The sequence below is a fragment of the Oryctolagus cuniculus genome, chromosome 7, assembly GCF_964237555.1.
Source record: "Oryctolagus cuniculus chromosome 7, mOryCun1.1, whole genome shotgun sequence".
Classification (NCBI taxonomy): domain Eukaryota; kingdom Metazoa; phylum Chordata; class Mammalia; order Lagomorpha; family Leporidae; genus Oryctolagus; species Oryctolagus cuniculus.
This window is the reverse complement of record NC_091438.1, coordinates 105,882,594-105,908,473: the sequence shown is the minus strand read 5'-3', so window position 1 is coordinate 105,908,473 and position 25,880 is coordinate 105,882,594. Positions and strand designations below refer to the sequence as shown.

The following is a 25,880-nucleotide window of genomic DNA, read 5'->3' as shown; positions in this document are numbered from 1 at the left end:
GAAAGAAAATCCCTTTTTATAGATTTTGCTTTTCCCTCACCTCAATCTTCCATTGGTTTCCATGGAAACATAAATCTTCATTCAGCTCAGATCTAGGAATTCAGAAGCAGCTTTATCCACAATGTTGGATATATGTTGTCAAGAACAAAAAAGTATATAATTTGTTCATCTGAACATATAAACTATCTTGGTTTTCATGGGCTTTAGTTATGGAGATTAAATTGTCATGGAAGCAAACTATAGCCTTTGAAAATTTCAAACACAGTAATTCACCTAATCTCTTTGGTTTTTAGACAATAATCCTTTGTATTAAGGAATTTAAGAACTAAAAGGTATGTTGATAGCAGTATCATGCAGATCACAGAACTTGTGAGTTTGCTTGTCTGGAATCAGCTTAGTCCATTTGATTTTCTATTGCTACAAATTGTTTATATTGAACCTATTTATTATCAATGCATTCTGAAAAGGAATTTATGTGTGTAAAGTCATATACAAGCACACTGATTAAGTAGGAATTTAAAAGAAATCAAATTTGGCAAAAAGCAAATTAAGAACCACACTGATTCCTAGGGGAAAGAGTTTTTGTTTTTGTTTTTGTTTTTGTTTTTTAAGTGGCAGATTATTTAGTGGACCAAGTTCTCAATAGTAATTTCATAAGGCACACATGCAGGTTTGATATGGCAGGTTTTTACAAAGATCTTTGTTCAAAGTAGAGAGACTGTCACTAAAAACTGGTACAGTGAAGGAAATTCTAGAGAAGGCTAAAATGCTGTAGCCTGAGTACAAATGATCTTTTTCAGGAGCAGGACACAAAAGGACTTGGGCACAGACACTATGTTCCTGTCTGTGGAAACATGGCAGGGTTCTTCTTATATTTGCAAATTCCCGTGCAATGGTGGTATATAAGAGAGAAGACAAGAGGAATTTAATCTGTTCCTTGCATACTGTGTACCTATGCCACTGCTAGTTCTTGGAATGCCCAGTCAACATTCAGGAAGTGTTCATCAACAATGATGGCTGTTCTGGGGTGTCTAAAGCTTACCTCGCCACCATTTTTGTCTAATTGGGTGTTAACTGCTTACATGGCAGTTCAAGTGGTCTTTGTTTGTGATTGCGAAATTGGAAGTCCTGTCCTTGAGCTTTGTGCATCACCAATGGGCTTGCCATGTTCTGAGATCCGCTACTGCTCAGTGTGGTACCATTGCTGTATGTGCTGAACACAGGAATGTTAATTGGATGGACACTCCATTACCAACCTGATGCGTGTTTGTGTCCTTTGCTCACTACAAGTAGAGAATCTGAGCAATTTTCATGTTAGGATACCACATCCTTGCTCAAGTGCTTGTGACTGTATGTCATGGTTATACTAGGGGCCAAAATAGAACTCTAAAATAATCCAGAGACAGAGGAATGCTGACACACAATCTGTGTGCAGTAACAGGAGGCATAGATCACGTGGATGGGAGAATTCCAATGTGAATCCCCAATTTTATTTAGTAATTTGATAAGAAAATTCATTTGATCAGAAAAACATAATTTTTAATAATTAGGAACTGAATTAACTAGTTTGGAGCTTACTTACTTTATATTTGATGAAGGATCTGGTTAGAAATAAAATGAGTCAGTGAAAGAAATGTAAAAGATTAATTAATGATGGGGATCAGTACTTCTGGATTGGAACGAATTCTAAATAAGAGCAGCATAGATGTCAAAGTGTTTCCACTTAAAATATACAAGATTATATCCCCTGAAGATCTAGAGGATTAAATTATATTGTAGGTGCTGATAATTCTTTAGTAAACTGAGTAACCTTTGAACAGCTGTTAGTATCCCTATGCCCAGGAGTCCTCTAGTCCTCTGTGGAGTAAGTGTGCACACTCTTCCATGTAGTGTTGTGGCAGCTAAATTTAACATTCATCAATGTGTTCCTGAACAGGCTGCTCTAATTTGTCCTTCCCTGCTGGATTTTGATAGCTCTTACTAAATAAAGATGAGTTAAGTGTTCTTGGTTTAATTCAAATATTTCCCTTCTAAATTTATTTTCAAATTTATTACAGAAGAAAAGCAATGGGGCACCAAATGGATTCTATGCAGAAATTGATTGGGAAAGATATGTGAGTATCACAAGATTATTTTCTTTACTAAGTATTTTACAATTTTAAAAAAATGAATGGAGGTAGAAACAAGTGAAATACTCTTTCACTAGGAAGTGCCTGGCACGTTTAGGATGTGGCAGAAGTTAACAGCACTGGAGTTTGTCAGACCTGAGTTCAAAACCCAGGCCCTCCATGAATCAACTGTGTGGGGATTTGGAAGAGTTCTTTGCTGGCCAGAAAAAAAGTGAAGTCAGTAGTTACCTTTTATCATTGTGGCAAGGATTCACTGGCTTCAGCAACCAGCTTAGCCTGTATATGTTCAAACAAAATGCTTCTCTTATATGAGTACGAGAATGGTATTCTCTAAGCAAACAAGGAGTGTGAAAATTGCTCATTCCCAACTAACACAGAAATCAACCTAAGGCTGTCTCTGCCCAACATGTGAGTGCCTAAATGAAATACAACTTCCACCAAATTGGTTCAGTCCTAAAAACTAATCAGATCATGTGGGAACTGCAATTGTGATTATTCATTGGACTCCAATTTCTCTAAGTAATAAGAAAGATTTTATTCTTTATTTTTAAGATTTATTTTATTTATTTGAAAGGCAGAGTTACAGAGAGAGGTAGAGACAGGGAGAGAGAGAGAGGTCCTCCATCCGCTGGTTCACTCCCTAAATGGCCACAACCACCCGGGCTGGGGCAGGCCGAAGCAGGAAGCTAGGAGCTGCTTCTAAGTCTCCCACATGGGTGCAGGGGCCCAAGTACTTGGACCATCTTCCACTACTTTCCCAGGTGCATTAACAGGGAGCTGGATTGGAAGTGGAGCAGCCAGAACTCAAACCTGTGCCCATATGGGATGCCAGTGCTGCAGGCTGGAGCTTTAACCCGCTGCACCACAGCATTGGCCTCAAGATTTTATTCTAAATAGATCATGTCATCCTGATTTGGAAAAGAAAGCCTCAGGAAGGACATGGCCTCTGTTGTTTTTTTTTTTTGTTTTTTTGTTTTTTGTTTTGGACAGGCAGAGTTAGACAGTGTGAGAGAGAGACAGAGAGAAAGGTCTTCCTTTTTCTGTTGGTTCACCCCCGAAGTGGCCGCTACGGCCAGTGTGTTGCAGCCAGTGTGCTGCACTGATCCGAAGCCAGGAGCCAGGTGCTTCCTCCTGGTCTCCCATGAGGGTGCAGGGCCCAAGGACCTGGGCCATCCTCCACTGTGTGTTAATGTGGTATATCACATTTACTGGTTTGCATATGTTTAAAAACCATCCCTGCATCCCTGGGATAAATCCCACTTTGGGTGAATGATATTTCTGATCTGTTGTTGGATTCAATTAGCTAGTATTTTGTTGAGGATTTTTACATCTATGTTCATCAGGGCTATTGGTCTATAATTTTCTCTTTGTTGAGCTTTTTCCTGATTTTGGAATTAAGGTGAAGCTGTCCTCATAGAAGGAGATTGGGAGGATTCCCTCCCCTTCAATTGTTTTGAATAGTTTGAGAAGAATTGGAAATAAATAAAAATATGGTAGAATTCAGCAGTGAAGCCATCTGTTCCTGGGCTTTTCTTTGTTGGGAGGGTCTTTAATAATGACTCAGTCTCTGTCTTGGTTGTTAGCCTAATTAGGATTTCATGATTCAATTTTGGTAGATTGTATGGGTCCAAAAATCTATGCATTTCTTCTAAATTTTCCATTTTGTTGGCATGTAGTTATTGATAGTAATTCCTGATAATTATTTTTATTTCAGTGGTATCTGTTGTAACATCATCTGATTTTATTAATTTGGGTGTTCTCCCTTTTTTTGTCTTGTTTTTGGTTACTTGTGCCAATGATATATTACTTTTTTTTTTTCTCAAAAAACCAGCTCTTAAATTCGCTGATCATTTTTTGTGCCAATTATGTTTATTTCTTCTCTAAGTTTAATTATTTCTCTCCTCCTATTTTTAAAAAAATATAAAAGATTTTATTTATTTATTTGAGAAGTAGAGTTACAGAGAGAGAGAGAGAGAGGGAGAGACAGAGAGAAAGGTCTCCCATCCGCAAGAACACTCTCCAAATGACCACAATGGCCGGAGCTGGGTTGATCCAAAGCCAGGAGCCAGGAACTTCTTCTGGGTCTCCCACGTGGTTGTAGGGGCCCAAGGACTTGGGCCATCTTCTACTGCTATCCCAGGCCATAGCAGAGAGCTGAATTGGAAGTGGAGCAGCCGGGTCTCAAACCGGTGCCCATATGGGATGCGGGCGCTTCAGGTCAGGGAGTTAACCCACTGTGCCACAGTGCCGGTGCCCATATGTTCTTGATTCATCCCATGCCACCAACAATTTGATCTATATTCTGAGTGTATCTTGCCCGAATTGATGCATGTATTTTAAGTTGATTTTCTGCCCAATTTTTCTGAGACAGACTTCCAGAACACCCTAACATTCTACTTTCAGCATGTTCCACCCTCACTGAGAAGCTGCATCACCTATATCAAGTCCAAGTTCTTCCCTTGGCACATTTCCACATGTGGTCTTATTTCCCAAGTCTCCCTCTTTTTTAATCACGTTGTTTTTGTTGTTCCTTCTCTCTTTTCACATCTGGATCATACAGTGTCCATTCCTGCCTTGGCTATCAGTACAAGGTTCTACTTCCCTTCCTGGAAAGGACCCTGACTCTAGCCTCTCCAGCTATATTAACAAGACCCATACGGAACTCGCTGATTCTTTCAAATCTAATTTCCTGTTTCTGTGAACTACTACTGAACACTGATGTTTTGTGTTTTGTATGTATTTTTAAGTATTGCCTACCAAAATGCATTTTCCTGAGACATGTGATTTGTATTTCATATTCCTCATTTTACTCAGCACAATCTTCGGCTGACAGAAACTGTATGATAAATTCTGTTTGATGCTTGAAAGGTGAATCCTCATTTATTTTCCTAGTAGTCTTCTCAAGTATCCAGGAGTAAATATGTAAACATACATTGTTTAATATTCACTTCCGTAAGTTAAGAGCTTAGCCTCCTAAAATAAGATACTTGTCCACATGTTTAAATAGAACACTCTTTATGGAAATGAATAATTCCTTGATCGTTGCCAGGATAGTAATTGCTTTATGTATATTTTATGTGTATACTTACCTTGTATTTTATAGAACTCACCTGAGCTGGATGAAGAAGGCTACAGCATCAGACCTGAAGAACCCGGCTATATCCTTTCTTTATTTCTTTACTCAGACTTTTATTCTCTTCCAGGAAACAATAAGATAAATTCAGTCTTTTACAAGGTGAGCAAACAACCTGAGCTCTTCAAATCATTTTATTCTTATATTAGGATGAATGAGAAGCACAGATAACAGTGTGCTCACCAACAAGCAGTTGCATTGCCTTGGTCTAGTCTAGAAAAGAGGCAAGAAAGAAAAATATATAAAAATATATAAAAATAGACTAAAAAGGAGTTGTGCAAGTTTTGCGGGTGCTGGACTGTGCCTATAGTTTGCCCTGATAATGCCATTGTAGTGCCTGGAAAATGCCATCACTGTCTCTTCCTGTAGTTCATCTCTGGGCAAAGCATCCACACTCTGCAGCTGCTTAAATTCATGACAGATTCTCCATAAAGTAGTCTTTCTCTCTCTTTGAGATGCCTGTAGTCACGTGTGCTTGTCTGTGTGAGTACAGTGTAACGTCACAACTGCAGCAAAAATGGAGGACATTATAACTCTTGCTCCTTGGAGTTCATTATCCTCGATCATGCTCTGAGGAAGGGTGAATCAGTCCCAGTCCTTTCCTCTTTTATTTTTTGCTTGTTTTTTTTTTAATTTTTTTGTTTCTATTTTTTTCCATCTAAAAATGTTTTTGCTGTCTATACAAGTAATCACTCTTGTCTTATACTTGTCATTGCCTCCCAGTAAAAAAATGAGTTGTGTATCTTTAACTGTGTTCTACCTACCAAAGGAAAGCACTTTTACTCTTCAAGTGAATCAGAAGAGGAAGAAGAGTCACACAAGAAATTTAATATCAAGATTAAACCATTGCAATCTAAAGACATTCTTAAGAATGCTGCTACCGTAGATGAACTGAAGGCATCGATAGGCAACATTGCGCTTTCCCCTTCACCGGTGGTGAGTGGGTTGTGTGTTCTTTTAGTGATATGCTCTAGTGTTGTTGGGCAGAGAGCTGTGTTGCCTCAATGTGTTGTCAGTCATAAACTCCTGAAACTGAAGGCTGCAAATGGTCACCACCTTTTGTGACCCTTATAAACCTTCAACAGCTCAGTGTGGCTTAAGAAAGTTTCACTCATTTTGTACTGCGGCTCTTCTGCTTTCCAAACTGTAAAACTGCATGGAACCATGTTTTCTTTAGACTTATTTTTCTGCAAACATTAAAAAAGAAAGAAAAATAACAAAATACTGCCAGACTTACTTCTGAAGCAGACTTGGTAATAAAAACAATAAGAAATTCACAGATTTACTAATTTTTTAAAACACGTCTTAGTTTCCTTTTTATGATACATCACATAAGAATACATGGAAGGAACCTCAAGGAATTGTTTAAAAATAAACTTTCATTGCTACAGTTCCAAGAAATATTAATCAAAAGCAGCCTCAATAGATATTAAAAGTCATGTTCTTCACTAATTTTCTTACTATCTTAAATACTCTCATCCTTAAGGCACCTCAAATATACATATTGTCCTATTAAATTATTCAAATTAGTGTTTTTCCATAATTTGTGCTTCCTTTCTCAAATTACCCAGATATTGATTTTTTTTATTAGATGAATTCTGAGTTCTAATGTTGGAGGTATTTTCTCAGGGGTGTTTGATAAATGCCACCATTGTTTTCTAAAAATAGCTGTTAACAGCAAATAAAGGCTCTCAAGCTACAGCTGATATGTTCTTGGCATTGTTTTAAAGAGATGTGATCTCCCTCCTGCATTCCCCCCAAACAGAGTGGTTGATAAATGCTGAACCATTTTCAAGATGCTTTTGGAGATATCTCAATTAACCTTTCAAAAGGAGTTACAGTCATCTTTTAAGCATAAACTTCCACTTGCCTGGGGTGAAGAAAGTCTATAATGACGACTTATTTAATGCTTAACACTCACAGTCGCCTTTGGTGACTATTATGAGTGACAACTGAAATGATTGCTAATAGTAACCAACCACAGAAAAAATTTTAATCACATACTCACTGAAGGTGTCTTCCTGAAAGGGGAGCCATGAGATACTATTAATTTTCTCGCCTTCTGCAATGCAAAATATATTTTTTAAATTTTTATTCTGCCTGTGATATCTAGTAATAGAGGCATTTTCAATGCACACATTTTCACTTTTCAATTGATATGTCTCAATTTTTTTCACGTATTGAATTATTTTTTAACTGTAAAAATCTATTTGAATGCCTGAAACCAATTTATATCCACTCCTCTGTAGGGTGTAATAAGCTTAGTGGGCACTTGGAAGCTACCTGGGGTAAGTGACAGAAGTTCACAGGATGAAATGAACAAATGTATGTGATTGCAAACTTCCTACACAACCATCCAGAAATGTAGTAGATATTTGCTGCAGGCTAGCTGAGTCCAGGAAAGGAGAGATCCGTCTATCTAAAGGAATATGTGTTTGGTATGTAGTCATAAAAAATGCTTCACTGAATCCTACCATGTAAAGGACAATATACTTCACACATTAGGGGAAAAAAGAAATGGACGGGGGGGGTAAGTGTGAGGACTCGGGGTACTGGCAATACTTTGCTCTTAATTTGAATAGTGGTTATAAGTGCAGTCAGTTGTTAAAAAAAAAGAAAAACCTCGTTTATCTGTATACTTTTGTGCATTTCTTGGTATATGCAGTACTTCCATAAACTGCTTTTAAGACAAAGAGTATGTGTGAATCACCTGGTAAATATTCTTCCAACCAGATGTGTTGCTGAGCGTGCAGGAAGAAAGGTGGATACTTACTCTGGGCTCTTCTCCACATCTGTTTTCATGATAATACGTCAGTCAGAGATATCCTTAAAATTCTGATGTAAAAAGAAAAATATTGGAGAATAGATGGTGATACCCAGAAAAAGTATCCTGGAAGTTAGTCTGTTTCTGTCATAAGCCAAATAATACTTTTGCTCCCTCTCTTGGACCCCACACCTCTGGTTTGTTCCTTTTAAAGTGACAGTATGACTCTTCCAATACTATGATTTGTAAATATTTGGAATTTTCTCTTTTTTTTCTTTTTTTTTAACTTTTATTTAATGAATATAAATTTCCAAAGTACGACTTATGGATTACAATGGCTTCCCCCCCATACCGTCCTTCCCACCCACAACCCTCCCCTTTCCCACTCCCTCTCCCCTTCCATTCACATCAAGATCCATTTTCAATTATCTTAATATACAGAAGATCAGCTTAGTATACATTAAGTATGGATTTCAACAGTTTGCTCCCACACAGAAACATAAAGTGAAAAATAATAGATGATTTTTTTTAAACGATGATGAAATCAGAGCAGACCTATTGTCATGTTTAATCCCAGTGAGAGTCAAGTTGGGAATTGATAATTTCTTTTTTTTTTTTTTTTACAGATTTTCAATATTTGCTGTAGGAGGGTGATCTGTTATCACTACTTTAGGGACAGCTGAGCACATTTTTGGACATACCTAAGTATAAGGAGAGGTTGTAACTGAAAACACTTTCTTGGTTTTAGAATCTTGTCATCTTCTAGATAGCACGTGTATGTATCGTTTATAAATCACATACACAGTAGTTTTTCTCCAGACCCAAGGACGTATAAATGAGTTTCTGAAATCCAGCTAGTGCCATAGTAAAAATGGAAAAATGAGATGCACAGTTTTAGATGTTTCCAGGCAGATGATTTGTATACTTTCTTCAGATAATAAAAAGGAAATAGAGCAAACGTTTATGACACATCAGAATATCTCATGACACCTAGGTTCTTGTGCTATAAAATCATCAATCCTTAGCGTCAGCAGAAACAGAGGAGATTCCGAATGGTAAACTATTCCTAACAATGGCTTGTGTTGGACTTCTGATTTATATTTCTCTTGGAAATTTTAAGTTCACATGTTCTTTCATCTGTCTGTGAATTTGTATCTATTTGTGAATTGTAACCTTTTTGATCTCTTTTATAATAAACTGCTCTTTTATTTGAATAGTTTCCCTGCATATATAGATGGTCAAATTACTTAATAATGAATGCAATTGAATGAATAAATGAATGATCTATGTGTATGTATAACATACACCTGATGAAAAAATTATTCCTTTCCAAAACAAAGCTTCAACAACATGGAAAATCAGGGTTTTAAAATTGCTTTCAAAAATTTTACTGTATCATTCAACAAATAAAATTTCAGTCCTAATCTCACCTTGACCTTGATTTTATATAGCAATAAGATAGTATGTGAGTTAAGACAAAGAAAGGCAGAAAAAAAGCAAGGATGATGAAAGGATTACTTCCGAGTAAAGGATGTTAATTCCAATTCTTGTCATATTGTGGTCTCCTGATGAGCCATGATGCTCACAGGGCACAGGACAAACATCATTCAGAACTGAACTGTTGATTTGTGTCTATGTAGGTTAGAAAGCTGGTTGAGCAGCTTTCACAAAGACTAAAATAATAATGGCTCAAAGTACAGTAGATGGGTTATTTCGCTCCCATGTAAAACTCAAAGCTGGTAGGAAGTCCAGCAGCTAATAGAGTTCTACTCCAAGGGTCCCCAAAGACCCCAGGATTGTCAGCATTATAGCTGCATCTTTCCTGAGATGCTGCTGTCTTAGCTCCAGCAAGCAACTCCGTATTTCTGCCTTGGGATAGAGGAACATGAAAATGAATGACAAGTAGTTTCCTTAAAGAGTTTAACTCAGAAGCTGTACATACCACTACTATGCAGATCTCATTGGTTATAATTTAGTTACATATTTGTGGCAAGGGGCTCTGGGAAGTGTAGTCTTTTGCTGGTTGGACTTGTAGCCAGCTAAAATTCAGTATTCTGTTCCTAAAAGACAAAGATACAAAGCACTGTCAATAGACTTCAATAGTTTCTACCACTGTGTCTTATGTAATCTTAGGTTATTTGGAGAAGTTCTTTAGGAAATAGGATTCTCCCCCAAACTTTTATCTTTAAAATTATTCCTAGAACCTATTAAATCCAGGACGTTCCCTTTACAGTTTTTCTCATCAATAGCTTATAAGTACCAGTGATGACATGCTGTTTGTGACCTAAAGCAGGATGAACAGAACAAATTTCAGTAAACTATTAAAATCATAGTATACCTTTATCTTACAAAGTCCAATGTTCTTTGAAGCAGGCTATTTTGTTATTGAAATAGCAGTCTTTCTTTTATTTAACCAAATGTGTAACTTTTGTCCTTGGTTGTAGTTGTATTCTTTATAGGATAAACAAAAGCAAGGCCCTTCCTTTTGCCAACACATTTTTCACAAAGCAGACCAACTCCAATTCCACATTCAGTGTGAAAGATGTTTATTAAAAAGTGACCTTGAGCTTAACACCTGCAGAGTGGAGTAGACAGAGAAACTGAGCTGCTTTGCATAACCAGCAAGAGCTTAAATTGATCCAAGGGACCTCCAGTGCTAGAATGTTCCTGCATGGTTATTGTGAGCTTGGCTGAGAGGAAGCAGTTTTACACTGCTATACCAATTAGTACTCCAATATGAGCTAAGTGAGGAAGAGATGTGACCTTGGTAAGATGGCTCTCTGTCCCTGAGGCAGACCTGAGCTGTTAGCAACTGAGGTCTGTCTGCCAAGAGCACCCCCAACAGCTGGCACAAGAACGCCCCTGAAGAGGAATCTTCATGGTGCATTGGGTGTCCACTACAAAGCCCTGCACCATAGGGCCTTCTATATGATTGCCATCGGATAAATGCTGGTGAGTGAGTGAGTGAGTGAGTGGGCACGTGAATAAATAAACATGGGAATGGGAGCAGGCCGTGGACAGAGTGCTGTGGCGTGTCAACACCTTCTAGTTTTACATCCGTTCACACATGTTTCAGCCTCCTTTGTTCACCACACAATTATTCACCTACCTGTGCCCTCATCCCAGCCACATATTTCCATTTATTTCCATTTTCTTAAAAAAAAAGATGGAAAGCATGGCAAATGTCACACCAAATTAGAAAGACATATCTATATGTCTTTGTCTATAACCTTGCCTGGAACTACCAGACCTCTATCAGAAACTATCACAGAGAATGATGGGCTTTGTTTGTAGTCTCCAAGTGCTTTCTGGCCATCTGTTTACTTAATTTGTTCTAGAATTTTGGGTTAATAGGAGACATCTGTGCAGTAACAGAAGGCATATACAATATGGATTCAGACAGGCCTGGGCCCCAGGTCCAAGACTACCACCTTTCACCTGTGCGACTTCAAACAAGCCTCATAACTGTTCCAGGCCCCTGTTTCCTCATATGTAAAGTAGGAGCAACAATTGTCCCTCAGGAAATTTTGTGCAGATTATTATTGATCTTTGCCAGGGTCAAATCCTGTTTGACTTTTTCTCCCCATTCCTAGTACAGTAGACGGCACACATTAGGCACTTGGATGGTCATCTGATAAAGATAGCATTTAGGATGACCAATAGACACATGAACAAGTGCTCAGGATCATGAGCCATCAAGAAATGCAAATCAAAATCTCCTCACTCTAGTTAGAATGGCTCTTATCCAAAAATGAGAAAATAACAAATACTGGAGAGTTTGTGGAGAAAAGGGTAAGCTAACACACTGTGGATGAGAATGCAAATTGGTACAATCGTTATGGAAAACAGGTGGAGATTCCTCAGAAAACTAAAAATAGATCTACCATATGATTTGACCCAGCTATCCTACGAAAGGGAGTGAAATCAACGTATGAGAAATACCTGCACTCCCATATTTACAGCAGCTTCATTCAGAGTAGCAAAGGTATGAAACCAACCTAGATGTCTATCAGTTGATCATTAAAGAAAAATGTGGTATATGCTCACAGTGGAATATTACTCAGCCATGACATCTGCAACAAAATGAATACAACTGGAGATCATTCTGCTAAATGATACCAGCCAGAACCAGAAAGACAAACATCACGTTTTCTCTAATTCGAGGAAGTTAATACAGAGAGAGGCTAAAAACTGTGCGGATGTCATATCATTCGGTACCTAGTAATAAAATTGCTTCACAGAATCGTACTCTGTACATGACAAAATACCCTTCTTTCCCCCATGTTATGATCACTGTCATGAATCCCTCACTTTGTAATATTAATATCTGTTTACAAAATAGTATATATACATTTGTATAATATCAATATGTGAAGTGAATGTGACAAAAATGTTAAATTTTAAAGCTAAAAAATAACCTTATAAAAAAAGTAACATGTAAGGTAATTTGAGAGAAATAGAAATAGTAACTTCTTCCAATTGAGCCACTTGAAGAAGCGGGCTCTACCTCTTCTTAACTGGTAACTTGGGCACATCACAAAACTTGTGCTTGATTCCTACACCTATAAACTGAGAGAACTCTCATACCTTCTCATAAAGCTATTTTGAGCATTGAGTTAGTCAATATCTTCAAGAGTACTCAAAACGTTGTTGGGAAATGATATTAAAAGATGAAATTTATGCATTGTTTTTTCATAAAATGCATTTTCAGTGAACTTTGTAAAGATCCTTCAAATATAAAGTAATCATAATAGATATTGCATTCAGGTATTACTAGAATTATTGTTAGAATTTTCTGAAGAGGATAGAGTATATTTTTAATAATGTCATGAATAGTGATAAATCAAGTAATCTAAATAGCCATAAGTCATTTAGAGCAAAACTAGTAATTAATTATCCTAAGCACCAAACTGAGAAAATGTGTTAATAAGTTTTCGTGATACTTCTTAACTGTTTTAAAGGTAATTGCAGAAATAAAGCTAAATTGTTTTGAGTAACAGCAATATCCCCTGAAAATGTGTGATGCTTCTTCAGGAGACCATGTCGAAGACTACATTTACAATTCTAGACTGTATTGTGTCCACCAAATTTATTTCATGGAGAATTCACTTTATTTCTCACTCCCTCTTCAAATCATTTCACCCAAAATTTTTGAGCACTCTCCACATAGCAGACACTGAAACCTAATATCCAAAATACCAGCCAGCATGCCCAACCTTCTCACTAACACTCTGCCTGCCAATTTATGAGAAGGTAACGTATACTCAGTGCTGCCAGCAGCACACACAAACTGAAATTCCCGCTGAGGTCCAAACCTCTGCTTGTTTTCACGTCAGTCTCCTGACTACAGACATGATGAGATCTTCTGCAGCCAACTTCCCCTTTGGCCACCATTTCATGGTCTTCTGGTTTCCTGGGTCTCGGACGTGGACCTCTCCATGCCTTCTGAAACCCTCAGGGAGAGCTGTCTCTGACATACCTGCAACCACATGCCACACTCACTAGGTATTTTCAAACCCGAGAGTCCCATAGCCTTCATGGACATGAACAGGTGGATGCTGTAGCTTCATTCTGGGTACAATCTTCTTTTTTCATGTGTTGCCATTGCTTCCTTTACTCTTGTTCTTTGGTGGGCCAACAGCTACTGTTGATTTACTTCGGGAAGTTGTCTTTTAGCTATAAGCATTTAGTTCTTCATTGATTAAGGCATTTTTCTCTGGAGTAAGTGAGAACTACATTTGCATTCCGGCCCTGCACTCATTACTTATGTGATCCTGGGCAAATGACCGAACTCTTGAAGACTCAAGCAAGGCTGAATCAATTGGAAAATGAGATCAATAATACTACCCACCTCACTGATCTTTGTAGGGATCAAAGAGATAAAAAGCATAGAAAGTGCTTAGCGTTTTGTAAGTTAATTTATGTAGGGTCCAGAAGAGGTACTGCGTAAACGGTTGCTGTTAATAACCAGAACAATAAAATGCCCTGCAGTAACTACTCTAATCATCCTTGAAGTTCATGACCACCTTTGAGAACTTCTAAAAGTAATGGTGCTGATGACAGCAGGTGCTAGAACTTGAGTGCTGTGTGTCAGGTGCTCCATATACGTGAACTCATACTCACAAAAACCCTGTGAGACGGGTACAAGTGTTACCCCCACTTTACAAATGAGACAATTGAAGCAGTGAGGGGTTCATTAACTTGTCCAAAGTATCACAGCTCATGAATGAAGTTGCTGCGACTTAAGCCAAGAAAGTTTGATTCCTTCTTTTTTTAGAGCAAGCAGTGTAAGATTTATCGAATGCGCTGCAAGAGAGCAGCTAGATGCTGAGTACTCCTGCCCAAAGTCTGGTTTCTAATTCAGAAATCTTAACCACTGGATTTCAATACATTCGATGAAAGCTATTGACTCTTTCTGGGGAAAAAAAAGAATGTATTACCTCATTCAATACATTTTACATACAATTTGCAAGCACTCACAAACCTTGGAGGGTATTGATGGATGCCCAAAGGTGCTAGCTCAGAAGCCCACCTGCTAGGCTTCCCTAGCAGTGAGTCAGGCTAGGTCACTCTTCCATGTATTTCATTCGTTGTGCCAAGTGAGAGGAGGGAATGGCTGAACTGAAAACTCAAGGCCAGGCTTACAGGCTGCTGTCATGTGTGATTTCTACTTTATGAAAATTCTCTCACTTTGTATTCAGACTTCATGCACCTTTGTTTTAAATGTTAATGAGTGACACCTCATTTTGTGACTCATTTATTTCAGTTCCCCGAATCAATCAATCAATCAATCGCGTGCACTTTTTATGTCAATGGTGTAATATAACCTGCTCTGTGTGTTCTAGAAGCCCAGTCGTGATCAGAAGGATGCGTAACAGCAGCCCTGTTAAGTGGGTAGGGAGGTGGTGTCGGCCTCACTTTACAGAGAAACCAGTACAGAAATGCAAGAGACCGCGGGAAGCTCAAAGGCCAGAATGCAAGCCCTAGCGTCTGCCCCATACTCTTTTCTCAGCTACAGGGGTCTATGATTCAGAGACCCTCAGAATCCTTCTCAGCTTAAATACCCTGCCGTGTGTTCTGGCCTAATATTCTCTGTGGGGTGCTCTCTGTTTTAGCAGTGGATTTTGTATGTAGCAAGGGGATGATGAAAGAGAACACTTCATTTGAAGCAAGACAGTAGGAAGAACCCAGGCAGTTGAGTCTCTGGTTTGTTATCTGTATGTCATGGGCAAGTTACTTAACAATTAGGTTCGGAGTTCAAGTCTATAAAATGGGAAGATAGAGTCTAGTCACTAGGTGGATGTCAGCACGATGTGGGAGAACGTTGTAATAGGCCCAGTTCTGTGCCTTGTCACCCAGGGCTCCATTAAATATCAGTTCCCGTTCCAGCTTCGCTTTCCTTTTCCTTAAGCTGAGAGACTTGTGGGAGGCAGAAGGAAAATAAAAATAGCGAGGGAGGACTTGAGCAAAGTCAAGGAGAAGAGAGCTATAGAAACCGTGAGAGTAGGAGTCAACCTCTCCTGGCATGTAGGCTACTGCCTCCTCCCCTCGTGCTGGAAAGCTCAGTGTTACCGGGAATTAAAGACTTTGACACTGAGTGATGAAGAAGCAATTAATTTAATCTTCTTCCTGGAGATATGCAATCCCTAATGGATTGATTTAACCAAAAAACAAATGAGGAGGGGTGAGAGCTTTGAACTGGAGACAGTCTGATGCTATAAGCCTATTCCAGGTGGCCCACCCACCCTCCCACCCCCAAATTAGCCTGCCAAAGAGCAAAACCCATGAATTTGCTGCTGCTGCTTGGTAACACCACCCCCTTTCCTGTCCTCTCTTTGGCAGAAGGTTCAGCACCCCGTTGAGTTCAGTAAAAACAAAGAGTCATAGGTGGGGGAGGAGAGCTCCATTCTCCTACACAGCAGCATTCTCCTCTGCTAGAAACACAGAACAGTGCAAGGAGAAGCTAACGCTGGCACGTGTTCTGATGCGGCGTGCTCAGCCCAGCCCTCACGTGTAGGGCGTAGGAAGGCCAAGACTCAGCCTTCATTCTACCAGTCAAGAAAAGCTTCAGAGGGCAAACGTGATGAGAGCTGATCCAGACCAGGAACAAGAAACATGGGGCAGATAAGTTGCCACACCACATTCCAGACCCTCAGCAGCCATTGTGATTGGATCCCACGTGTCCTATGAGAGTCTACCCCAGGCAGAGCTAAAGGTAACCCCACTCCCTACTAAAATCTGCCAGAGTTAGCACATAAGTTAAAAAATATTTTTTCAGAGAAGGACAGACAGATAGGGAAATGGGTATGAACTTTATTTTTCAAAATATATTATCTCTTCCCTCCATCCTAAGATGCTATGTTCTATCTCAAGAAGAATTCATCTTATAACTAATATACATTCATTCTTCCCTTCCCTACCAATTTTTTTCCTGAAGAATTCTCTGATACTTCCATTTTCAGGCTTTCAATGTTAAAATATCATGTTCTTAACTTTTCATGTCCCCACTCTCAACACTTTGGTAAGATGAGACCTCTGAGTTGTTGGGTGGTCAGATCTCCATGAAAATAAACAGAGTAGTCCATATTCAACCCAGAGAGCTTTTGGCATTATTTCTCCAATTAATGTTGGTCGTACCCTCTGAATATTAGTATTCTTGCTTTCTTTGTGAGATGTAAGAGATTTTCCTTACACAACTAAATTCTTATTCCTTGCAGTAATATGTTACTGTCTCAGGCAATGTAATCTGATCTGGAAGTTCCAGAAACAGGGTTGAAAATCACACTCAATTACTATTACCAACTGAAAAGCTAACTGAATGAGACTATGTACCCACAATGTTGACACTTAAAAATAGTATGATGGCTTCACCAGAGGTAGCAAATTCTTGAATTATGCACTTTTAATTATATATTTAATTGTAATTTTTCAAAAAGTCTCATTTTTAAATAATCTAGTATCACTGTCATTGTTAGCTCTACTGGTGCAGAGTGTAGAGTCTAGAATTTAAAACTACAGTTATGAGTTCATGGCCATAATGATGGTAGAATGAGCTTAATAAAGAGCAGTCAATTTGGAAAAATAAGTTTTTAATCGAAGTTTAGTAGTGAACAATTCTGTGATGTTAGTTTTCCAATAGATAATCCTACACCCAGGGGTTATAGATTCCTACGTTAATTCTTCCCTAAGGGAGCACTGCTTCTAAGCTTACAGCACTAAATGACACATAGTTTGTCAAAAATATTTGTCAGTTGGATGGAAGGAAGTTATGTGGAACTTTGTGTCCAGTCTGATATAATGCAATTTACATTCAAGTTATTTGATAAAAAATAAATTTATGGGTCTCAGTCTCTTTGATCTTTTCCCTTTCAATTCTGCAAAATTTCTCCCTTACTGGATTGATGCACAGCAAGAGTAGTGATTTCCTGATTCTCCTCTTACCATTCACAGGTTCTTTAAAAATGTAGGAATGTGTTCTTCTCTTCTATGCGTCCTGGTTTTCTTTCACAATTCCCCTTCCCTAATCTTGTACATCCCAATGAAATGTCTGTGTTCTCATCGAAAATCTTAGGTTTTAAGTCACGTAGTCTTCATCCTTAAGGGTCAAGTATTGTATTGATTTTTATATTAAAGAGTCCCAGTGAATGAATATTAAAAAATAAGCATAACAGTAAAAGGGAAAAAGTATCTATTCATTTTCCTTTTTTAGTGCTAGAAATCTACAGGGAAAAAAAAAGTTAAAATCTAATTTTTAATTGTTTTAGAAAAAAATCTTAGCATGACTCACTCATAGAGACTGGACAAAACTTCACCTTTATACTTAGTACAGATGAAAGTTTTGTCCATCTCCCCTATCTGTCTAAAGGGCATCATCTAACTATCCGTGGACCCAGTGCTTGAATCAGCTCCCAGCAAAGGAGTGGTCTGGAGGCACGAGTGTCAGCCTGAGCAGGTTGTCCTGATGTGGACACAGAGATGGGAGGCAAGAGGGACTGAGCATACTTGGTGTTGCCCAGTGGAAATTCCCTTTCTACTTGCTAACCTATTTGAAACCCATCTTTGTGTTATTTTCTTTTCCAATATGGTACATGGGGAATAAAGAAGAGCTTCCAAACAGTGATGACCAACAGCAGAACTTGTAGCTCCAGGTATTTTCTGATACTGTGTCATCTGTGCTGCTTCTCAGCATCCAACAGTTACCTAACATCCACTCCCGAGAACAGCTAAGTGACAGCAGTAGCTGCAGCGAAATGGAACGAAACCCAAGCCTTGGCAGTGGCCTTCAACATCCTCACAGTTAGGACACTCCCAGCCCCTAGTCTATGACCCACCATTTTCCATTCTCATGCTGCTCCTCATGGACCTCTGGTTGGGCCCTTCTTCCCCAGACACCTGCGTTGTGATCTCCCTAACCAACTTAAGGAGCTCACTCAAGTCACTTTCCCAAGGAAACCTGCCCTGATCATCTTATTTAAAATAACAAAACCTTCTACCTGGGTATTCCCAGTGATGTACTTATTTAAATTTTATTTTCTTCTAAAATACAGAACACATTGCTTGTTTATTTGCATTATTTATGACTCATAGTCTGTATCCTTTTCCTACTAAAAAGCTCATTGGAGTATTTGTGTTACTTTTGTTCTGTATTAACAAGCCTAAAATAATGTCTGGCATTTATTTGGTGATCAATAAATATGTTAATTGATAATAAATTAATAAATTATGCTTATGTTCTTTGTGAACACCAGGTTAGTCATAAATAACAGATTGGAATTGGTTATTTTATACTAGACCCCTATTGGGTCTAGTGTATATAATACAGCCATCCTATTTTTAAGGGCAAATGATACAGATGCTTAAATGCTTGTAGATTAGGCCTGACCTTTTGTGTCTTGATCCTTGCTCAGTTCTTTGTTCAGCTGTTAGGCAGGCAGGGAGACACTCAGAGCACAGAGACCACAGACTAGGTGTTGGCAGAGGTAACAAAGCAAGACACACATTGAATAAAGATGGTTTTAATGCATCATGTGGCCAGGATGGAAAGGTATATGGAGGAGAGGAGCGATAACCCTTCTCTCTCACGTGTTCCTGCTTGGCCTTCTGATTTCAATTAAATGAATGCATTTAATTCTAGAAAAGGATGAAGAGTTTACCTTATAATCAGAGTGTAATTCCAAAGACTGAAAAGATACTTAGAAACACAAGCTTACTCTGAGAGCACAAACTCATTCTCTGCTAGGACAAACCAGAATGATTGGTCTAATTCTTTCCACTGGACAGATCCAACCTTATTTTCAGGCTCTGTGATCTACAAGCTCCATCGTTTCTCAATCCCTGTGTTGATAAGCCCCTAAAAGGAGGTTCCGTCTCTAAGGAACTTTGGCTATGAGACCACCACAGATCAGGCTCTTGAGAGTCAGGCATTCTGGAACCCAATCTAGCTCTGTTTGTCTGAATCACTGATTGATCCGAAAGGCAGTGTGACACGGACAGGGAAAGAGATCTTCCATCCACTGGTTCACCTCCTCAAATGAACACAACAGCCAGGTCTGGGCCAGGCTGAGGCTACAAGCCAGGAACTCCATACCAGTCTCCTACATGAGTGACAGGGTTCTATGTACTTCAGCCAAATTCTGCTGATTTCCCAGGTATATTAGCAGGGAGCTGGATAAGAAGGGGAGCATCTGGAACTCAAACCAGGGCGCCCATGTGAGATGTCATTATCCTAAGCGGCAGCCTAAACCACTGCACCAGAAGTCCAGGCCCAAGCCTCATTTTCTTTAATGTTGGATCCGAAATAATAATGATCCCAACCACCTAGTGGAAAGTAATAGCAAATTTTCATGAATTGTTGGCTGTCAACATCACACTTTGTCTTTTGATCCTCACAACAATCCTATGAAGTAGCGACTGTTCCTATTTTACGTATTATGGAGTCCAGGCACAGTATAACTTGTTCAAAGTCATCCAGAAAATAAGGGCTTCAGTTCATTCGACTGTATAGGCTCATGCACCTCTTTCCACCATGAGAACCTCTTTAAAGCTATTTTATTTTAACTCTGAAATTCCTTCTGTTTATAGATTGAGAGCCTGGGTCTTGTGAATAATTTTTCTTCCTCTGTGCTACTTACATAGGGTGGAAGCTGCACCATGGATGTGGCCCCCTGTTGGCTCCCAGCTATTCTAAAGCCTTAGTTTTTGCTGTAGGAGAAAATTCCACCTTGGAGATCTGGTCCTGTAACTCTACACCAATGTTTGTGCAAGGCTGTGCCACTTCCTTTGAACCCTTGTAACACGTGCTTGTACCTAAGGTCTCTAATGGGCAGAGAAATTACCAGTTAAGTGAGAGCTAAGTGAAATATTTATAGAAGCTGGTGAGGGAACCATTACACTGGGTCATAAGCCTTGGGCAATTTCTGATTCAGCCTTATTTCAGAGAGCAATTCATCTTTCTATATTTCCAGACTCTGTGCTTCAGACATTTGTATAACATCTTAGTGGATTCCAAAAAGGAAGTTCACAGATATGCTTGGAGTACCTACTATGTGTCTAGCGCTGAGTTTGGGGCTAGAGATAGTCCATTCATAACCTTTGCTGTGAGCTAATCATCAAGTGGAGATGTCTGCATAATACAGAACCAAATAAGGACTGCAAAAACATATTAACAATGTGTATCAGTTCACCCAGAGGCCAATAAATGCCAGGCAAATGGAAGAGGCTTCAAAATTTATTTATTATTTTGATCAAGAGGGATGTGCTGCATTTAACAAGAAACAGGAATAATTTATTCTCACTGGGAAGCTAAGGAGAGGTCTCATGGAAGAAATGTTACTGGCCTAAGGATGAGTATGTTTTGTTCTGGGGAGAGAGAAGCCACTGAGGGTTGGAGAAGCAGCATGAGTTGGGGCACATCCTCGAGATGTCAGGGACAGTCTAAGCCATCCTAAGTAAGTGCAAGCATCATGGAAAGACGGGGGCGATGAGGGCGGGAATGCAAGCCGGAGCCCACCATCGAGACACTAAATGCAATCAAGGGGCGCTTGTATTCTTTTTTTCTGGGTAGCAGGGAGGTTTTCAAAGGGTGGAGTCATATAGTCACTTCACTAGAAAATGATTCTGGAAATAGTGTGAAGAATGGATTAGAAGCTGAAACTGGACATAGGACCATAGGCTAGGGGGCTCATGGAGCACTGTTGTCAGCCAGGGATGAAGTGACCCTCACTAAGACAGTTGCTGAGGAAATAAGAGAAGACTCTGAGAGGCCAGGGACAAAGAACTGGTGATTGTCTGTGAAGAGTGAAGGAAGAGGAGAGATGAAAGGACTGATGGATCTAGCCAGCGTGACTACAGGGAAAGATAATATGTCCAAAAATCGTGGGCGATGGTGAAGCTTCTGGAAAATTCTAGTGTTTTAAGTTTATGACTTTGATTACAAAACATTAGTGGCATTTTCCTACTCCTTTCAATATTGCATGGCATACAAATCTGTTTGATAAAATAAATCACTCAAAAGAAAGCTATCAATATGCCCAAATGGAGGCTATATCCATGCCCCCTGTAACTTGAACAAAATCGCAGCCTGGGGATGACCCTTGAGATTCCTGTAGGAAGCATGTATAAAAGCAGCCTCTTCCGGAGCTGCCTTGAACAAGATACTTCTGAGCCAGAAGCTATTTTCTTCTAGAAAATACATTTTGCCTCTCTGCCTCTCTCATTTTCTCTCTATTTTTCCTCCCTATGCCTACGTCTTCAGAGGAAAAGTCCGGTAAGAAATAATAAGTTCCTTCTATGTTTGGGTGAAACATCATTTATTCTGTTCATTTTCACCATCCGCATATCTAATCACTCATTGTGTTTAACACCTAAACAAGGTTTTACCTTTGAAAAACAAACCTTTTCGAACCAGTACAAGGTCTAATTATGCCACCTGAGGAAAAAAGAAACTTGGTTGCTAAGTGATTTCACAACCCTGTGATTAAGGGACCGGGGTAATTTTGTAAAGATGCATCTCTGCTTCAATCAAAGGCATCTAATCAAATATTTTAGGTTTCAATTATTTCAGCTCCCACTTGAAGAGCCAAGCTACATATCATGAGCGAAGATCACATTGTTTAGGTCACTTGTTGTTTAATGTATGATATAGTATTATCCTGACTGTGAAGTTGATACAAAGCAGAAGTTGTAGGAGTGTTGGGGTGTTTTGTTTTTGTTTTCATAAATCAAAATAGGCCAGCACCGTGGCTCAATAGGCTAATCCTCCACCTACGGCAACGGCACCCTGGATTCTAATCCCAGTTACTGCTCTTCCAGTCCGGCTCTCTGCTGTGACCCAGGAGTGCAGTGGAGGATGGCCCAAGTCCTTGGGCCCTGCACCCGCATGGAGACCAGGAAAAGCACCTGGCTCCTGGCTTCGGATCAGCGCACCGGCCGCAGCGGCCACTGCGGGGGTGAACCAATGGAAAAAGGAAGACCTTTTTCTCTTTCTTGCTCTCTCACTGTCCACTCTGCCTGTCAAAAAAAAAGCGCTAATTAACATAAATCAAAATATCCTCTCCTGAAATTGTCAGAGACTGGTGAAAATCTTTCTAAAATGTAAAGAACCATGTCTAGGTTACTTTTTAGTATCAATGGGTGATTTATAGTGGCAGTATAAATTTGGTATGATGGATATTCTAGAGCAATGTGGAATACATCTCAAAAACAAAAATTATGTTCTACTCTCAGTTACCTGGTTTATTGAGAACATGTTCCCAGGGTGCTGATGCATCACTGTCACAGCTTACAGTATATATAAACTCTTACCCTGCCCATTGATCCAGTCCTGGCAGCCTCTGCACCATGTGCAAACTCTACACTTGTAGAAAGTTTGTGTTGTATGGGGAGAGGGACAGAGAACAAATGAAAAACAAACAAAAAATGAGATCAACATATGAAAATTTATAAAACATGGGCCTGAGTCTTTTTGTTTCCAAAAATAAGCACCAATGATGACAATTATGCTTATCACTAAGCTAAATGGCCCACTTCTGAGTAATTGACAGGTAACCAGGGATCACATGCTACATGGCAGTACAATTTTGCTGGAGTTCTTTAGTAACCTTTCCTGGTATTTTTTCCATTTCATTTATTCTCTTTGACTCTGAATTAAGCATATTTGTCCGCTTCATATATATATATTATTTGACAGGTAGAGTTATAGATAGTGAGAGAGAGAGACAGAGAGAAAGGTCTTCCTTCTGTTGGTTCACCCCCCAAATGACTGCTACTGCCAGTGCTGTGCCAATCCAAAGCCAGGAGCCAGGTGCTTCCTCCTGGTCTCCCATGCGGGTACAGGCGCCCAAGCACTTGGGCCATCCTCCGCTGCCCTCCCAGGCCACAGCAGAGAGCTGGACTGGAAGAGGAGCAACCAGGACTAGAACCTGGAGCCCATATGGGATGCGGATGCCTCAGGCAGAGGATTAACCAAGTGAGCCACGGCGCCGGCCTGTCCACTTCATATATTGAAAGAACTGTGTGACCTGAAGTTTGCTTGTGGTACTTTCAAAATTCTCTGCTCCTCTTTGGTTTTCCTCCTGGTGTCCTAACAGAAATTTAGCTGCAAGTACACTTTCCGTTTCCAATTGGGTGTCTGCACTGCTGAGTCTCCCCAGCCCCCACCCCCATTCCCATGACTCATTTGCTTCGGAAAGGTCTGACTCCTCTGCCCGCTCACTTCCTATGATTCCTGGATTAGTAGAAGGTTCATTGTTTCTCCTCCTAACCTGAGTTTCAAGAAAATCATCTAAAACATGTCTGACTGGACACAAGAGATATTCTTTGTAATCTATTAGTAATAGACAAGGAGTCTTCAAAATTTGGTGGAAAATGCTGAAAAACAATGGATTTTGAAATTTTTTTTACAGAAATTTACCTTGTATTTCCATGTTTCCGTGTATTTTTGACTCATCCCTGTCAATAGGAGCAAGTTTAACTGTACACAAACATCTGCAATAGTGGGACAAACAGATGCTTGCCAGATAGTTGGCCTTTACTCTAAAGCATATTTTAACAAATGCAAATAGGAAGGTTGGGTGACAGCAGGATAATAAACAGTGAATCGCTGAATTTGCTATGACTTGACTATATAAAAATAATATTTGGTTGGTTCTTCATAGTTTATTAACCATTTTTCTTTGTTTTCCCATAACACTGAATTTAAAAATGAAGATGTTGTGAAGTCAAAATCTGAGGCTGGATATTTAGGGCATTTGCTTAGCGAAACATTCTTTTTGGTCAGTTATTCTTAGAAATATCTTAAAACACTTCGCTCCTATTGACCAATACTAATACTATGTAACTGAATTTAAGTTAATCTTGTTATGCAAAAAACAGGAAACCAAAACTGTGATGCAGCGTAAGAACACTGTGGGGACCAGGACGACATGGGCCTACTGTATTTTCTTTTAGGGAAGCATATTCGTGTTGAAAATTTATTCATTTTAGAATGACATGTTCTTTCTATTTTAAAAAAGATTTGTTTATTTATTTGAAAGACTTACACAGAGAGAGGAAGAGAGAGAGAGAGAGGTCTTCCATCTGCTGGTTCACTCCCCAGATGGCCATAATGTCTTGGGCCAGGCCGGAACCATGAGCCAGGAGCTTCTTCCAGGTCTCCCACAAGGATGGCAGGGGCCCAGGCACTTGAGCCATCCTCTGCTGCTTTTCCCAGGTGCATTAGCAGGGAGCTGGGTCAGAAGTGGAGCAGCCGAGACACAAGGCTGCACCCATGGAAGATGCTGGTGCCAGGTGGCAGCTTTACACAATGCACCACAATGCTGGCCTCAAAACACAACATGTTCTAACCAATGACCCTCACTCTAGTGACCAAATTATAAGTTAGTAAAGTTTACTCACTTTGAAAATGGCCTCAAAACACAAAGTAGAGGGGCCAGCTCTGTGGCGAAGAGAGTAAAGCCGCCACCTGCAGTGCCAGCATCCCATATGGGCACCAGTTTAAGTCCCTGCTGCTCTACTTCCAATCCAGCTCTCTGCTATGGCCTAGGAAACAGTAGAAGATGGCCCATGTAGGAGATCCATGTGGGAGACCCAGAAGAAGATCCTGGCTCCTGGCTTCAGATTGGTGCAGGTCCAGCTATTACAGCCATCTGGAGAGTGAACCAGCGGATGGAAGACCTTTCTCTCTGCCTCTGCCTCTGCCTCTCTGTAACTCTCCCTTTCAAATAAACACATAAATATTTTTAAAAAATGCAAATAGAGTTATCTTTAAGTTGAACATCAAAATAGAATAGAAGACAAAATAAAATGTTTTCCAAATCCTTCTCCACAATATATCAGAAGACCAAGAAAAGTCTCAGAATTGAACAGGTAATATTTAATTAGTAATGTAAAAAATTGGTTCAGAAAACAGTAAGACCAAGGCCCTGTTTTAGTAATTAGGTGTAGAGATGAAGCAATAATAACAGTAGATAGAATTTACTGAGACCTTGTTATGTGTGATATAAATGCCTGCAATCAGAGACAAATTGGCCGCTTGCAGATTCTGAATAACAGAATAGTAGATGTTTTATTTGGTTGTCAGTTAAAAACAATTTCAGTTGACATTTTAAAAAAAAAACAGAATATTTCAGATTTTATTCAAATTTGGATGTTTGCCTTCTCTCTCTGAAGATCTGGAAACACCAGGTCCATGTTCTGCCATGGCACACATGAGATGCATCTAAAGAGTGAGCAGTTCCGCAGTTTCCTGTCAAACACCTGCTCTGACTCCAGCATCCGCTGCTCCTTGGCCCCGCAAGCTTTTGTGTGTGCAGCTCTCGTGGCAGATCTTTTAGCATAGAGAATTTATCAAGACCAG

General features: G+C 39.5%; 1 protein-coding gene across 11 annotated transcripts in view; it reads left to right on the top strand.

The window, feature by feature from the left end:
* The window catches only part of SGIP1 (SH3GL interacting endocytic adaptor 1), a 246,346-nt gene that overhangs the window by 129,489 nt on the left and 90,977 nt on the right, over window positions 1-25,880 (top strand). For 10 of the 11 annotated variants that reach the window (XM_051857652.2, XM_051857650.2, XM_051857649.2 and 7 more), the window contains 3 exons: window positions 2,058-2,114; window positions 5,233-5,287; window positions 6,023-6,198. In XM_051857652.2, the coding sequence (XP_051713612.1) occupies window positions 2,058-2,114; window positions 5,233-5,287; window positions 6,023-6,198 (288 nt within the window). Of the gene's footprint in view, window positions 1-2,057; window positions 2,115-5,232; window positions 5,288-6,022; window positions 6,199-21,779; window positions 21,792-25,880 lie in introns of all 11 variants that reach the window. The other variant, XM_051857653.2, reaches the window with a different exon arrangement.